The 13,815-nt window shown below is 44.2% G+C and overlaps 1 protein-coding gene across 4 annotated transcripts in view; it reads left to right on the forward strand.

Annotated features, from left to right (window-relative positions):
* reln (reelin) overlaps positions 1-13,815 on the forward strand; it is a 97,511-nt gene that overhangs the window by 53,244 nt on the left and 30,452 nt on the right. For all 4 annotated transcript variants that reach the window (XM_014335772.2, XM_014335774.2, XM_014335773.2 and 1 more), the window contains exons 5-15: positions 6,586-6,618; positions 6,725-6,803; positions 6,915-7,011; positions 8,246-8,297; positions 9,392-9,500; positions 9,959-10,199; positions 10,411-10,556; positions 12,132-12,283; positions 12,611-12,726; positions 13,126-13,334; positions 13,646-13,774. In XM_014335772.2, the coding sequence (XP_014191258.1) occupies positions 6,586-6,618; positions 6,725-6,803; positions 6,915-7,011; positions 8,246-8,297; positions 9,392-9,500; positions 9,959-10,199; positions 10,411-10,556; positions 12,132-12,283; positions 12,611-12,726; positions 13,126-13,334; positions 13,646-13,774 (1,363 nt within the window). The remainder of the gene's footprint in view (positions 1-6,585; positions 6,619-6,724; positions 6,804-6,914; positions 7,012-8,245; positions 8,298-9,391; positions 9,501-9,958; positions 10,200-10,410; positions 10,557-12,131; positions 12,284-12,610; positions 12,727-13,125; positions 13,335-13,645; positions 13,775-13,815) is intronic.

Here is a 13,815-nt window from a genome sequence, read left to right on the forward strand (position 1 = left end):
CCACCCCCCCTCCCCTCTCTCTCTCTATGTAGGAGATTTATGCTTTATGGCCAACACATCTTACATCCACTTTCTGTGACAGCCTTAAGTAGCTATTGACAGACAGTGCAGTCCCACTCTGCACGCTGAGTGTGTATAATTGCTTGTTTACAGGAAAGAAGCCTCCCTCCTCCTCACTCAAGAACTCCTCCTTTTGGATCAAAATTGGACTTTAATGCTGAAAGTAGAGACGTACAGTAACTGCAGTCGAGGGTGTTTTTGCTAACTGTTTCGGAGTAAGAATTTGAGCTGCATGCTGAATACTTACAGGAGAACTTGGTCTTTATTAGATTAAAAGTAATCGTTGTACTTGGTCTCCGAGGGCTCTTTATTACAAGTGCACATCCCAGTAGGGATGCAGCACATGCCAAGCAGAGAGTGTTCAAATTCATGCCTTCGTGCCACTTGGAAGAGATGAGGCACAGAGCCCAGTCAGCCCAGTCAGCCCAGTCAGGCCTGGAAGAGCGACAGAGAGAAAGAGCGACAAGGCTCCTCTCCTTTGTCTCCTTGCCCGAGAGCTCATCCTTTCACTCCCAGTGACACACTGCCCCAGTCTTTTCCCTGTGCACATGAAATATCTACAGCCAACAACAGTCATTTACTTGTTTAGTGCCAAGGCCCCGCGGTATCACACTAACACACAGCTACTCACAGCAGACAAGCTGAAAAGCAGAGATTTAGACGTTACAAGGCCTTGGAGGACACAAGCTGTAAATGGAAATGGACAGAAAAACCAGCAGTCAGGTAACGCACTAAATGCAATCTTCAGGGAACGTGTACAGGTAAGACAGGGAGAGAGGGAACCGAGATCGGCTAGAGGATGGCAAAAGCGATGAGAGGTACAGGGGAGAGGTAGTCGAGGAATTGTAGGGCTATAAATTGAAGGTGTAGCTAAGACGTTTGGTGAAGGAAGATAAAAGGACAAAGATGTTGAAGATGACGAGACGATGTTGATGAAAAGCTTGAAGGTCATATATTCCAGATTTAAGTGTTGGGCAGAGAAGGAGAGGTAATTAAATGTCATCACCAAAAATAAAGAATAGATTTGAATGGTTGTCCGACCTTGTTGCAGGCTAATTGACAGCTAATGGGGCATCACTCATTGTGATGCTGCACTAATCCCAAAAATCTGAATTATAAATGAGAAATGAATCTGGCACGGGCAACAAAAGTCAAAAGGAGACAAGGAGAGAAATGAGGGAATAAGGGAGCTTCTGATTATTTTCTTTACATGAAATGATTGAAGCTGATTTTATACAGCTATAAATGCAGCAATATAAACTGCATTTATGTAGTGATTAGTGATTTTCTCTCAAAGTGCTTTTACACCCACATAAACACATTCATCCTTTTTTATTTTTTGTCCATACGGCTCGCTCCATTACACATACACTCAAACACCGGTGTCATTTTGGTGTTCAGTGTCTTGCCCAAGGACATTTTCTGAGCCGCGGGACACTTCCTGAGCCACAACCACCCCCGCTTTTGTCTCCTTTGGGTTGTCCTAACGCCGACGAGCATCATTTTTCTCTTCACCACTGACCTAACTCACAGCCAGTCAGATTCTGTTCCCCTTTACAGACCAAAACCTGCCACTTCAAAAGAGCTGTGTACCTTTAAACACACACACACACACACACACAACTGCAAGGTTCAGACATTAAAATGAAACGTGAGAACTACTTTGACCTCACATAAACCGTGTGGTTATAGAACCAACGCTGTTTAACATACAAAGTATTATCATGCCAAAACCAAGTCAAAAAACGCTGAGGAGACTTGGACATAAATCATGGTTACTGTCTCATTTTCCCCAACAAAATCCGAGTTACCAGCAGGTAAGACAACCGCCTCTAGATTTTTCCTTTCTGCCAGAACCAGAGGTTTTTTTTTCTGTTTTCAGTGGCAAAGAAAGTGCAGGGGTGTGTGTGCGTTTGTGAGCAAAGTTACTGCAAATCTCCACATTAGCATTCAAAGTGAAATAAAAGATATGGGGCCAGCTCAAGCCACTTTAGAAGTTCATATGCTTAAGACTCCAGCTTTGAAGAGCTGAAGAAATGAAAGCTATCTAAAACAGGGTTATGATCCACGGAGGAGGGGGAGGGAAGTTGAAAAAGAGAACGTAAGCATAGACGGAGCGAAGTGGAGGGCAGGCAATCAGAGCCGATCAGCTGGGGCGAAGACTTTAAGAACAAATGGACAGATTAGCTAAAGAGCTAGAGAAGAAGGTCAGAGTTTGAATTAGATGGCCAACACAGATAATTCAAATAAATTCTAATGTAAATATGCGATTTAAGGATAAAGAACGGAGACGGGCGATATGAGCCTTAAACCCGAGGTGGAACGCCTGATATGCAACACTTTGCTTCTCAGTAACAGAAAGCCCCCCAAAATAGCCTGCTAAGACATAAGCAAGGACTGGATTTGTGTGGGTGTGTGTGTGTGTTTGTGTACATGTGTGTAAAATAATCTGTCTAGCAGAGTTGGGGGATGCCTGGTCCCCGACACACTGCTCCCCCCTGTGCTTACAGCTCCTTTCTGCTGTGCCAGCACACTTCTCTACCCCATCCCTTCAATCTGCCTCCAATTCATTCCTCTAACATCCCTTCCAGTTTGCTTTGATCTACACCCCATTACTTTACCCCAACAACCTGCACGGGGGGGGGGAATCCCCATATTTTGTTTTTATTTGTGGATTCTGAAGTCGAGACGTAATGGGAGCCTGACAAATTCTGCTGCAACCAAATGAAATGCTCAGCAAGGCGGAGTAGTTTGTGACACCAATCAGCACAGGCTCTTAGAGATGCTTTAAAGAATGATGTGGCAAAATTCAAATTACTCCTACAGCTTCAAATAACTGAAAGTATAAGAACAAATTGGGGGGGAGGCATCTAATGAGTGACCATAGAAAGACTTGTTAGCGGCCAACGTGGGGGATGAAGAAAGGTAGGGGAGGGCTACGAAAGGGTGCTCTCTGCTAAAGGGTGGAGTCATTGAGGGTGTTGAATAGCGCTGTAGGCCGTCCATTAGTTCTATCACCTGACAGCAGGGCCAGCAGTCCCTGCTTTCTGCACAGCATCCCCAAGTCGTCTCATTTCCAGCAAGAGAATAAATCAGATCTTTATGGGCCTGGCCAAGTGCACTGCACCCCAGATGGATTATTAAAGGGACATATAACTCAAAGAGGCCACTGCTCCCTAAGGGGTGCCTGATCACAACGCAACAGGGAAGGGACGGGTGGCCTAGCCTCTCCCACCTCCTCGCCACCCACCCAGTCTGCCAGCCAGCCTGCTTCCCTGGCTGAGTGCCATCTTGCTTGCCATTCCATATTGCTCAGTAGCACAAAAAATGTGAGACCTTGGTTGTTGGTTTGTCTCCCTCGCTTGGCCTGCTGACTCCCTCCTGTAGCCATGTTTTCCCATATTTTCTGCTCTTATCTGTTCTTCTGAATTTAAAAAAAAAAAATCTTTTTTCCAATTTTTGTTGTGTAGTTTTTGCTGGAATTACTTTCATTGCTAAACATTACCAACTGAGGGGGGATAACATGTTAAAGAATAATGCTTCTAACACACTGACAGGAACAAGGAGTCAAATAAGCCTCTCTTGTTTTATGATTTTTTTCCATTTTGGTGAAGAAGCATGTGTAGCAAAGAAAAACAAAGATAACGTGGGCACCGAGGTGTGAGTCTTACTTCTTTGGTGGTTCAGACCGTAGACCTGTGATTATTGTAATAACTCCAATTAGAACTCACTCGGCCGCCCTGTTTTTGCTGAATGGACTGGAGTGGCTGCTATCTAACCTTGGAGAAGCGCCTCTTTTTAGTCACCGCAGATCAAAAACAACAGCTTCCTGCAACCTGGTGCGTTAGTAATTGCAACCACCGGTTAGACGAGAGCGACATGACTTCAAATGCACTTCGCGTCATCAAGGATGTGAGTCAGACGAAGGGGGAAAAAGCGCAAATAAGATGAGAACAAGGGAGTTTGGAAGAGTGGATGCAGTTTACAGGGTGGGGAGAAAAGAGGAGCAAGAGGAGATTAGAGCTGGAAGGCGAGGAGACGGAGGGGGAGAAGATTTAACGTGACTTGTGCCCCGCAATCTTTGTGCCAAGATGTCTGAGTCTGCCAAAGCTTATGCTCATTTAGTCCCCCATTGTAGCACCCCAACCCTGCTCATCAGCACCCATGTGCTTTGAGCACTGGTGCATTTTACTGAAATGGCACTCTTATTTGTTTCTTCTGTTTATTTGTGTGCACAAGTGTACATGTGTATTACAGAGAATATCAGAGAGGGTTGGGTCAGCTGTGGAAGGCAAAGTCATCTGTGTATGTGTGTGTGTGTGTCTCTGCATGCTTGTGTGTTTAAGCCCTGGCCAGGGAGATACAGGCATTAGCAGAGATGAGCTGCTAATAGAGGAGGCAGTAATTGAAGTCTTTAAGAAAGTGAGAGGGGATTAATCCAAGTGAAATGAGCACCACTGTCTGCTCTCGATGCGCAAAGGGTTAGGCAGGGAGAGACAGGACGGGTACGGATGGAGGGGGGTGAGAAGGAAAGAGAGATTGTGATAGAAGAGAAGTGAGAGAGACAGCAGGAGAGTGTGATGAAGCAGGGAGAAAGAAAACTGTAAATGAGGCCTTTTTGGAAGCTTCAAGGGATTATCCACCCAAAAAAAAAAATCTTCTGGGCCTTTCTCCAGCCAAATGGCCTCACTAGATAGACTGGAGGAGATTTAGAAGGGTTTGTTTAAGCACGCAAGAGAGGAGAAGACTATACAGAGCAGAATTATCCACCAACCAAGCGTTTGTGACTGTATGCCTGTTTGAGAGGATGGATTACGAGGAAATGAGTTTAAGTACGTGCTCTTTTCAGGTTGAATACGTAAGATCAGCACATGGCCGTGTAAACTAAGCACACAATCGTATGAATCATTTTTATTAGAGGTTAATAGGAATGTAAAGTAGATACAAGAAGCATGAAAGAGTCACACATGCTTGAACTGATGGCTTCTCTAAACATGTTCTGCATCAGCAGAGACCGGAGGATTAGAAAAGAACAAAATAAGATGGAGAAAGGGGGGAAACATAACCCTTTGATCTGCTTTTAATGGGCTGCATCACTAAGCTGGAGCTCTGGCCTTAGCTAAGCATCAGGGGCCACTAGAGCAGCAGCAGTGGTCACAGTCACTGAACCAGCTAGCTCTGTTACACAGGCCACTTAAACTTCTACAGTCAGCATGAAACTTTGCCACCACTGTATGAATCGCAAATCCACTTCTAAAAGCCCGGCATTTGGATCCAGTGGCGAGAAATGAGGGCAGCTAAAGAAAGTGAAAGCTGAGCTTAAAGTAAAGACGTTTCCAGAGCCATTACAATTGTAAGAACACTTTTTTGTATAATCCCTCATCTCTCGATTCAGGTTCCGTTGTTTATAAGGGGCTTTTAGGTGGGCTTTCTCGAATGCTTGAAAGAGAGTCTTAAGTAACTCAAAGTTAAACTTTGGAACAAATCCACGCTGTGCTATCTTAGACCACCTTATCAGGTGGACAGGCTCATCCTGGATGAGAATACAGCTGGTTATGTTTCATCAGTCAGGAGTAAGGTTGTCTTAAAACCCCCCACCATCCCAGAGCAGAGTAAAATAGTGCAGCGGAATTGGTGAGATCAAAGCCTATTTGCAATTTAAAAGTTGAAATGAATCTCGCTAAGTTGCATGATAGCTTTGATCAACTTTGGAGATTTCCTTAACCTGATAAAAAAAAGGTGTGCAAACTATATTCTAATTTATGATTGCAGTTTGCACCAGTATCCTTTTTAATGCAGGTCTGAGTTTATGCACAACTTTATTTGTCACTTCTTTCCTGTTTTTTATTAAAGCATGAGCACCAGTTAGTGAAACAAAGCTTCCATTAAGCTAATCTATCAAACCTTTCCTCAGTTTGATTTCTAAAGTTTTAAATCTCACTGTGTGTCTACGTATTTTGCCTCCATCTGTTTCAGCACAAAGGTCACATCAAGGCTTTGCGACTATTTTTTAAGACCCATAGTTGATTCATTAAATCCTAACAGTCATGACTTCCCTCCATTCACCTCCCGCCTTCTCTCAGAGCTGCGTATATACCCCAGGAGAGATTGATGGTTGAGTGTTGAGTCTAGGCAGCGGCCACAGATTACAGCACACAGGGCGCCTCTGGGGAGGAAGGCGGTTAATTGCCATTGAACCATTAATCATAACAGCCCAGCCTTTCATTACTGAAAGGAATTAACATCAGTAGGCAAGAGACTGCAGCCATGGCTGACCAGGACACAGCGAAAGTTTGTTTCACTCAGAGATGATCGCTCAAGATTGGTCCATTTTCCTAGCTTCTTCTGACAAATACACACGTGTGGTCTGCGTGTTTAGTTTTGTCCATGATAAAAACTCATTAATACACCAATTCTTTAGCGCTTCATGATCAGTAAGTTTCTGCTAGATCCAGATGCAACATGATAACAGACATGCAGGTATAGCTTAGCAACACTCACTCTGCTCCTCTCTGTCTGTTTCAGCTCCAACCGAGTCCCCACTGAGACCGAGTCTTGGTCAGTCTGCATTCCACTTCTTGCTATTGTTTTTTAAACTAAAATTGATAATGAAAAGTATCGTACAGACGGTGTCTAACAGTGAGCATGTGCTTCATGTGTGTAGTGGAGCTTCATGGAAAACATGCTGTGCTGCGTGACGACTTTGACTCCAACCTACAAGGAGAGCTAGACCCCAGCATCTGGTAGGTTAAAAGGTTATGACTCCTCTTGTAATGTTGGGGTGCAGTCACTGTCACTACTTCTGCACTGCAGTTTGTCTAACAGCTCGGCTTCTCTTCTCTTCTCTCCTCTAGGTCTGAGTGTAGCAACTGTGAGGTTGGAGAGCAATGTGGCGTACTGATGCATGGCAGAGCGGTCACTTTCTGCGAGCCCTTCGGAGAGCGCGAGCTGGTAACTGCCATGTTTGACCACATTGCAGCCGCTGTGCATTTTACGGCCAATTGATCACACATCCAAAGCAACCACACAGTCGCCACAACTACACTGACAGTAAATTACACCATGCTTGCTCTAACCACAGTTGAGTCTCATGTTTAAATTTGTATATTCCATGAACACTGTGCACACACAGGAGATGCTTGATTGCGGTGAAGGAAGGGAAATTTACCTGACCTGGTTTTTCCTCTATGGGACTTAATTTCTGTGGGGATTAATTCAGGAGTAAGCAAGTACCAGATTTTGCAGTTTGTTTAACGTGTAAGTAAGAGCAACAGCATTTGTTAACATTTGTTAAGCATATGTTAACTGATGGTTAGATGAAATCAATTCAAATATGTTTTCTCAGCTTTTACCTCAGACAAAAACAACTAAAAGTGAACACTTCCAAATAAAACAGTCTCGTACATGCCTCTTGAAGCATCCTTAAGATGTGCAGGAACAGAAGTACAAAGTAGTTTTGGTGTATTTCATGATTTCTTTGTTCAAATTAAATTTTTGATGTCAACACGCCACAAACACCCTCTTTAAATCCCTTTCAAATGCTGCTTACTACGACTGCTTGCTTCTAGTTATCTACCAGCAACCTGTTCAGGATGCTGAAGCACCTGTTTGGCATTTATCCTTTTGCTAAAACTTCTCTTGCAAACTGCAGCACAGCAACTGTTATACTCTGAACACACTATTGTACAGCAGAAAACAGCAGATGCGTTGGGACACAACAATCGTTTCCATGCTCTCTTCCTATCTTTATAAACTCGATTTCAGACTGTTTATTCAGTTGTAGGAGATTAAAGCCAGGCTTCAGCATAGAAGTATTTAGTGGCTCGTGATGCTATTTACTTCTCTGATAAGCATTTGCTTTGTTTGTCACTCTTCCAAATGTTTGATGCCGCTGCCTGGCAGCTCTTCTGTCAAGCGCAACAAGCGTGCGCAACCAGAAACACAGAAACATTTACACACAGTGACAAATAAAACAACATCAATAATGGCAGCATACATTCATGCGCACTCAAACAGACGTTTAAAAGATAAAGTGGTTTAAGGTCTCAAATGACACCAGTGTGATTACTCTTAAACTGCTGATCCAGCACAAAAGATTGAAGAATTCTATAATATATTTACAAAGCATAACTTAATGTAACTATTTATCCGCAATATCCTAAATTGCCTTGTGTATCCTCCCCAGACTACTGCACCTCTGAACACCAGCACTGCCTCAGTCCTGCAGTTTGCCCAGGGTGAGTATTAAATCTCCACATTGTAGACAATAACTACATTCAGACAGCTTATGTGTGGGATATTTATTTTAACCTTGGTAGCCCTGTGTTAACCAGTCAGTGCAAGGATCCCAATGGCATCCTCAGGAAACAAGCATCTTTTCCACTGTTAGATGTCAGGAAGCCAGCCTGTACAAACTGTATTCGACCCCCTCCCCTCTCCCCCGTCACAATAATGAATGATTTACAATATTCTGGAAAGACACCCAGAAGGCCATGGCAGAGTTTTTAGAGGTGCTGTATTTTTCATGTCCATTACATGCATCCGCCAATTCTCATGGGAACGTGACTAGGAGGAAATAAGAGTACATAATGTAGAGCATTCTGTCTGGCTGCACTCTTGCTTGAAGGTCCTCAGTATGAATTTGTGTTGCGTATTGAACAGTTCAGTAGAGCAGTACTGTGAAGTGGCAGCGGGTTAATGCATGGCTGTATTCAGCGGGGATGTAACAGCACGGCGCAACATTTTGGAGGCATGGACAATACACACCGTCGGTAAAGTGGGAGGAGGGGGAGAGGAGAGGAAAGGTAGGGATGCTGTGGGGGTTACCTGTCTCCCTCCATTAGTAGCCTTTGACCCTCCCTAATCCCGCAGCACCCACACGACACCATATTTTAAAGCGGTCCAATCCCTCTCTGACTCTGCAAATAGAAATGCGCAGCAATAATGACACACACATACACGCACGCACACAGATGAACAGTTTCTGGCTGGAGTTAGTACTGTCGTCATTCTGTGACTTCTCCAGTCATTTCTGCCCAGCCCCGTCATTCAGCTTCCTGATGTCACTGAGCCCTGTTAAGCTGCTGATCAGTTAGTTCCACCATGACATCATTTAGACATTATTTTCCATTAATGGAGGCGATGTGGGAGCAATCACTGGAAAGACAGCCATTGCGCATTGTGCAGCCTCACATGCAAAAGCTCATTGGCTGGCTGGAAACAGCTCAGCTGATGAAAAATAATAGCTAAACGGCACATTTTGGAGCTTCACCCTCAACACGAGTGTTGACGATCATATACGTGTGTCCTCTGCTGATGTTTCGTTCCTCAGGCTCAGGCTCCTGCCGCTTCAGTTACTCAGACCCCAGCATCACTGTGTCGTACAGCCTCAGTGGCAACACCAACGCCTCAGATGACTGGATCACACTGGAGAAGATCAGGTATTTTTCCTCCTTTTCTTCCTTGTTCCTCATCCCATCCCACAGTCCTTCCATCTGTTACAAACACCCGCCCTCTTTTTTTTTCCCTTGTTCACACCTCCCCCTCTTAATTTGTCATCCCTCTCCTGTTTGCCTCGATGATCCACCTGTTTTTTAATCCCTCTCTCTCCCCGCCTCTCTCTGTTTTGTCAGCTTTCAAACATAAGCATAATGTAATAATAGACTTCTTAATACAGTATTTAGCAGCACTAAGTGGATGTTTTGCTTTCGCGTAAACACTTCAACTCATTCTGAAAGCTTCTTTTTAAAGCTGCCGTGTCTCTCCTTATTTGGTTATTTCAGCTACTTTGAAACGATTGATGATTGTTATTTACTGTGTAAATATTGAACATCATTTCAAAACCACGACTTCCACATTTAGAAAGTCACCTGTTTTTCTATATTTCATTTTCCTCCAGAGCTCCTACCAACAGCAGCACCATCATCCACCTGCTTCCACTTCCACACTCCGCCAGAGCCGATGGAGTTCGTCTCCGCTGGTCTCAGGAGGCCCCCCAAGGCCCTGAAGGCTATGAGTCCTGCTGGGGGATGGACAATGTGCTTCTGGTCAACGCCGCCCATAGGACCCCCCTGATGGAGGAAAACTTGGATCCTCCAGACACCGCCAACTGGCTCTTCTTCCCTGGAGCTACTGTCAAGGTACACCAGTCAATCAATGCACACTCAAGGATTTTGTTTCCCAGTCATTTGCTTAGAAATGTGGTCAAATGCTCAGATAGATTAAGATTATCTTAGATATATTAAGCAAGAAACTACAACAACTCCGGTATGAAAGCAATAAATAAATGTAATCATGTGGTTGTATAAGTGGCACAGCGTCCTATTTCTCATCTGTATTCTTATTGTCCAGCATGCCTGTCAGTCAGAAGGCAATGCCATGTATTTCCATGGTGGTGAGGAAACTGGACACAGCTTTGCCACCACCAGGGACATTGATCTGCACCGTGAGGAGGGACGGAGCTACTGGGAGGAAGACTTTGAGAGCCCACCGTTAAAGTAAGTCAAAGTAGCGAGTCATTTGATTTATACCTACCTTAAGAAGGAGTTTGATCCACTCCAATAAAGCTGAAACAGTAAGCTGAACTTGGCTTCCAGACCAGACTGTTCTGTGTCATTAAAGGATTAAAAATGTCCATTCCCCCTTTACTGAGTTATTTGATTTATATTTATCTTAATTTGGCATCTTTTTTTCTCCTGTTGTTTCTTTCAAAAGTAGAGAAACATACAGCAACACAATCAAGGAAATGTCAAGTCAAGATGAATGAATAAATAAAGATTTTTAAAAGCTTTTTTAAAGGATACTGAGAGAGACTTTACTGACAGGGAGTTTCATCCACCGCAATAAAGCTGAAGCAGTAAACTGAATTTGGCTTCGAGACCAGAGTCTTCTCTGTCATTAAAGGATTAAACTACAACGGAGCCAAACCACGAAGGGCTGAAAGAGAGTCAACAGAATCATAAATGGCTATCTTATGCACGATGTGATTGGATCAGAGGGACGGGATATTACCAGATAGATATTACTGTGTCTATGTATACACATAAATGCACTGACACCTGTCACTTGTCATATGTCAAGCGATTAAACATGCAGCGTGTCGCACAAGATCAAGTCAAGCATGGGGGCCGACACAGGTGAACGCCGTGCCTCTGACTGCTACAGAGATGGCAGTCCATCTGTTCAGAGTAACACACACACACACGCCGGACAGCAGAGAGCACTGTCTGAAGCGCTGCGAGAGGAAGAGAGATGAAAGGAGAGAGATGATAGATGGCGTTACTGCCAGGGAGTGATTAACAAGCTCCATGCACCGTGTCTGTCAGCATGTTTTTCCATTAATGAGAAGGACCGCAAACAGGAGTTTGCTTCTACAACCGCCCCGCACCTTCACACCTCCTTACTGCATGCCAACATGCTGCACTGCATGCTAGCTCTTACCCATCAGGCGTCAGGCACTGAAACATGTGTGAAGTAGGCAGGGAGATTTTTTTCTTTATTCATTTTATTTTTTTACGTTGAAGGTACACTCGGCTCTGCTAAGTGTCATTTAACTTAACACTGGCAGTGACAAAGACACAGAAAGTAGGGAGTGACAGAGGGAAAGGGGAGAGGAGATAGCAGCCGGCTTCTGTCAGAACTAATGAGAGTCCTCTCTCTACTGTGCAGAAATATGTTTGTGCATGCATGTGTCAGTGCGTCCTGCATGCCTCTACCAAGTGGCTTAAGCCATATTTCTGACACCGTGTGTTTGTTTAGCAGTTGTGACTCTTTCCTGATTTCAGTAAAACTCCACAGGGAGATGCAGGACTTTTTAAAATTATTCACAAATTTTAGTCACTGCTTATTTTTCCTTAATAACTCTACTGCATAATGGTTAACACAGTTCAAGACGAGGAGGAGACACAAATCCCTGCGAGTCAGCAGAGGGTTGTGTCAGGAGGGGCATCCAGTGCCAAATCAAACATCTAAGCCCTTTGAGAGAAATAGAGCTGCCTTTTTGATGTAAACCGTTTGTGTTTAGATCAGTCTTTTTCTTACAAACCCTTCACTCCTTGTTGTTTTTCACTCAGCTGGGACATAGAGGGCGCCGTCTATGGGACCCAGTGTGGAGAGATTGAGTCGGGCTCAGCGCTAGTGTTTGACAGAGAGGGCCGGAGGCGAGTGTGCACCCCCTACCTCGACACCACGTCTTACGGAAACCTCCGCTTCTACTTTACCATGGGTATGGAAATCCTCCATCTGTATACTCTCTGTCTAGCTGTAAGTAAAATTGAGTCAGTTTTTATTTATGTAGCACCTTTCAAGATAAATACCGCAAAGTGCTTCACAAGAAGAACATCAAAACAGAAGCTTAAGCATCAAAACAAAAGTTACCCAGAAGCAAGTTTAAAAAGAGGAGTTTGTAGCTGCTTTTTAAAAGAGATCACAGAGTCCACAGAACTCAGGCTCAGAGGAAGAGAGCTCCAGAGTCTGTAGTTGCAGTTAATAAACCACGGTGTGCAAGTGTTTTGGCATGTCTATAAGCATAATAGGGCATGTTTGTGTGTAGGTGGTGTGGACTGTGAGCCGGGAGAATCCCATGAACACGACGTGATTCTGTTTGGACGGTCTGAAGGAAGGAGGGAGCGTGTGGTGCTCGACACCCTTCCGTACTCTTCCTACAGGGTGAGATACACCAAAAACTGGGCATGCATAAACTTTGTTAGCCTGAAGCGCTCTGTCCGATTGAATAGCATTAGATTAACAGCTGTGAGGCATTTTGATAAGCGATTATCATTTTTAAAGTAAATATGTTGTTTACTTGTTTCAGCTTCACATCTACAGGATTTGCTGCCTGCGAGTCGTACAAAAAGTGACTATTTTTGTACCAAACTGCTTGACCAAAACAAGCAGTTTGATAGTTAGAAGTGGCCTTTTCTGACTTTTTTTAGACCAAGCAGTTAATCGACTGACTAAATAATTAGCAGATGAATCAAACGTAGAAACAGTCACAGTCACTGCCCTAATTTGAGCCTCACCTGTGCTCTGCTCTCTTCACTGTATCCGCTATCTTTCTTCTCGCAGACTCCTGCAGTGGTATCTGTGGCCTTGCCGACTGAGCTGCAAACACCAGTCACCCAGTTCTGCTTGGAGCAGCGGTCACATGGCGGTGCCAACCGTCACGTGTGGGCCGTGGACTTCATGCAGCTGCTCCCCGTGCTGCCTGGCACCCACACACATGTTGCTCAGTTCTCCATCAACCTGGGCTGTGGCTCCTACCAGCCTGCCAACAGGTGTGACTCACTGTAAACTAGGCCAGGCGTATTGTGAATGTGAACATCTCCATTATTTTCAGTCAAATACATGAAATTTTGCAGCAACAAAAGAGTCTCACACATGCTAGGTCACTCAGTTATTTCCATGATGCATTCATCAAACTAAAAGTTCTGTTTATTTAAATCAAACTGCAGCCCTCAGATGTATTTAAATGTGGAGTGAGGGATGGTGGACTTAACACCACTCACACTTACTTAGTTTTTACCTAATTTAAGTTAAGAGAAGCAATTTAGGTCACTAAGATGTCCTCTGATCCTTTTTATTTTAGTGTCAGTCTGGAATTTTCCACCAACCACGGTCGTTCCTGGTCTCTGCTCCATACTGAGTGTCTGCCAGAGCTCTGTGCAGGACCCCATCTACCTCACAGCACCATATACTCCTCCGACAACTACAGCGGGTATAAATCAATGTGCATATCTCCATGTGTGCATCCTTGGG

Source organism: Haplochromis burtoni, unplaced genomic scaffold (assembly GCF_018398535.1).
Source record: "Haplochromis burtoni strain Fernald_Lab_line unplaced genomic scaffold, NCSU_Asbu1 Contig_77, whole genome shotgun sequence".
NCBI lineage: Eukaryota > Metazoa > Chordata > Actinopteri > Cichliformes > Cichlidae > Haplochromis > Haplochromis burtoni.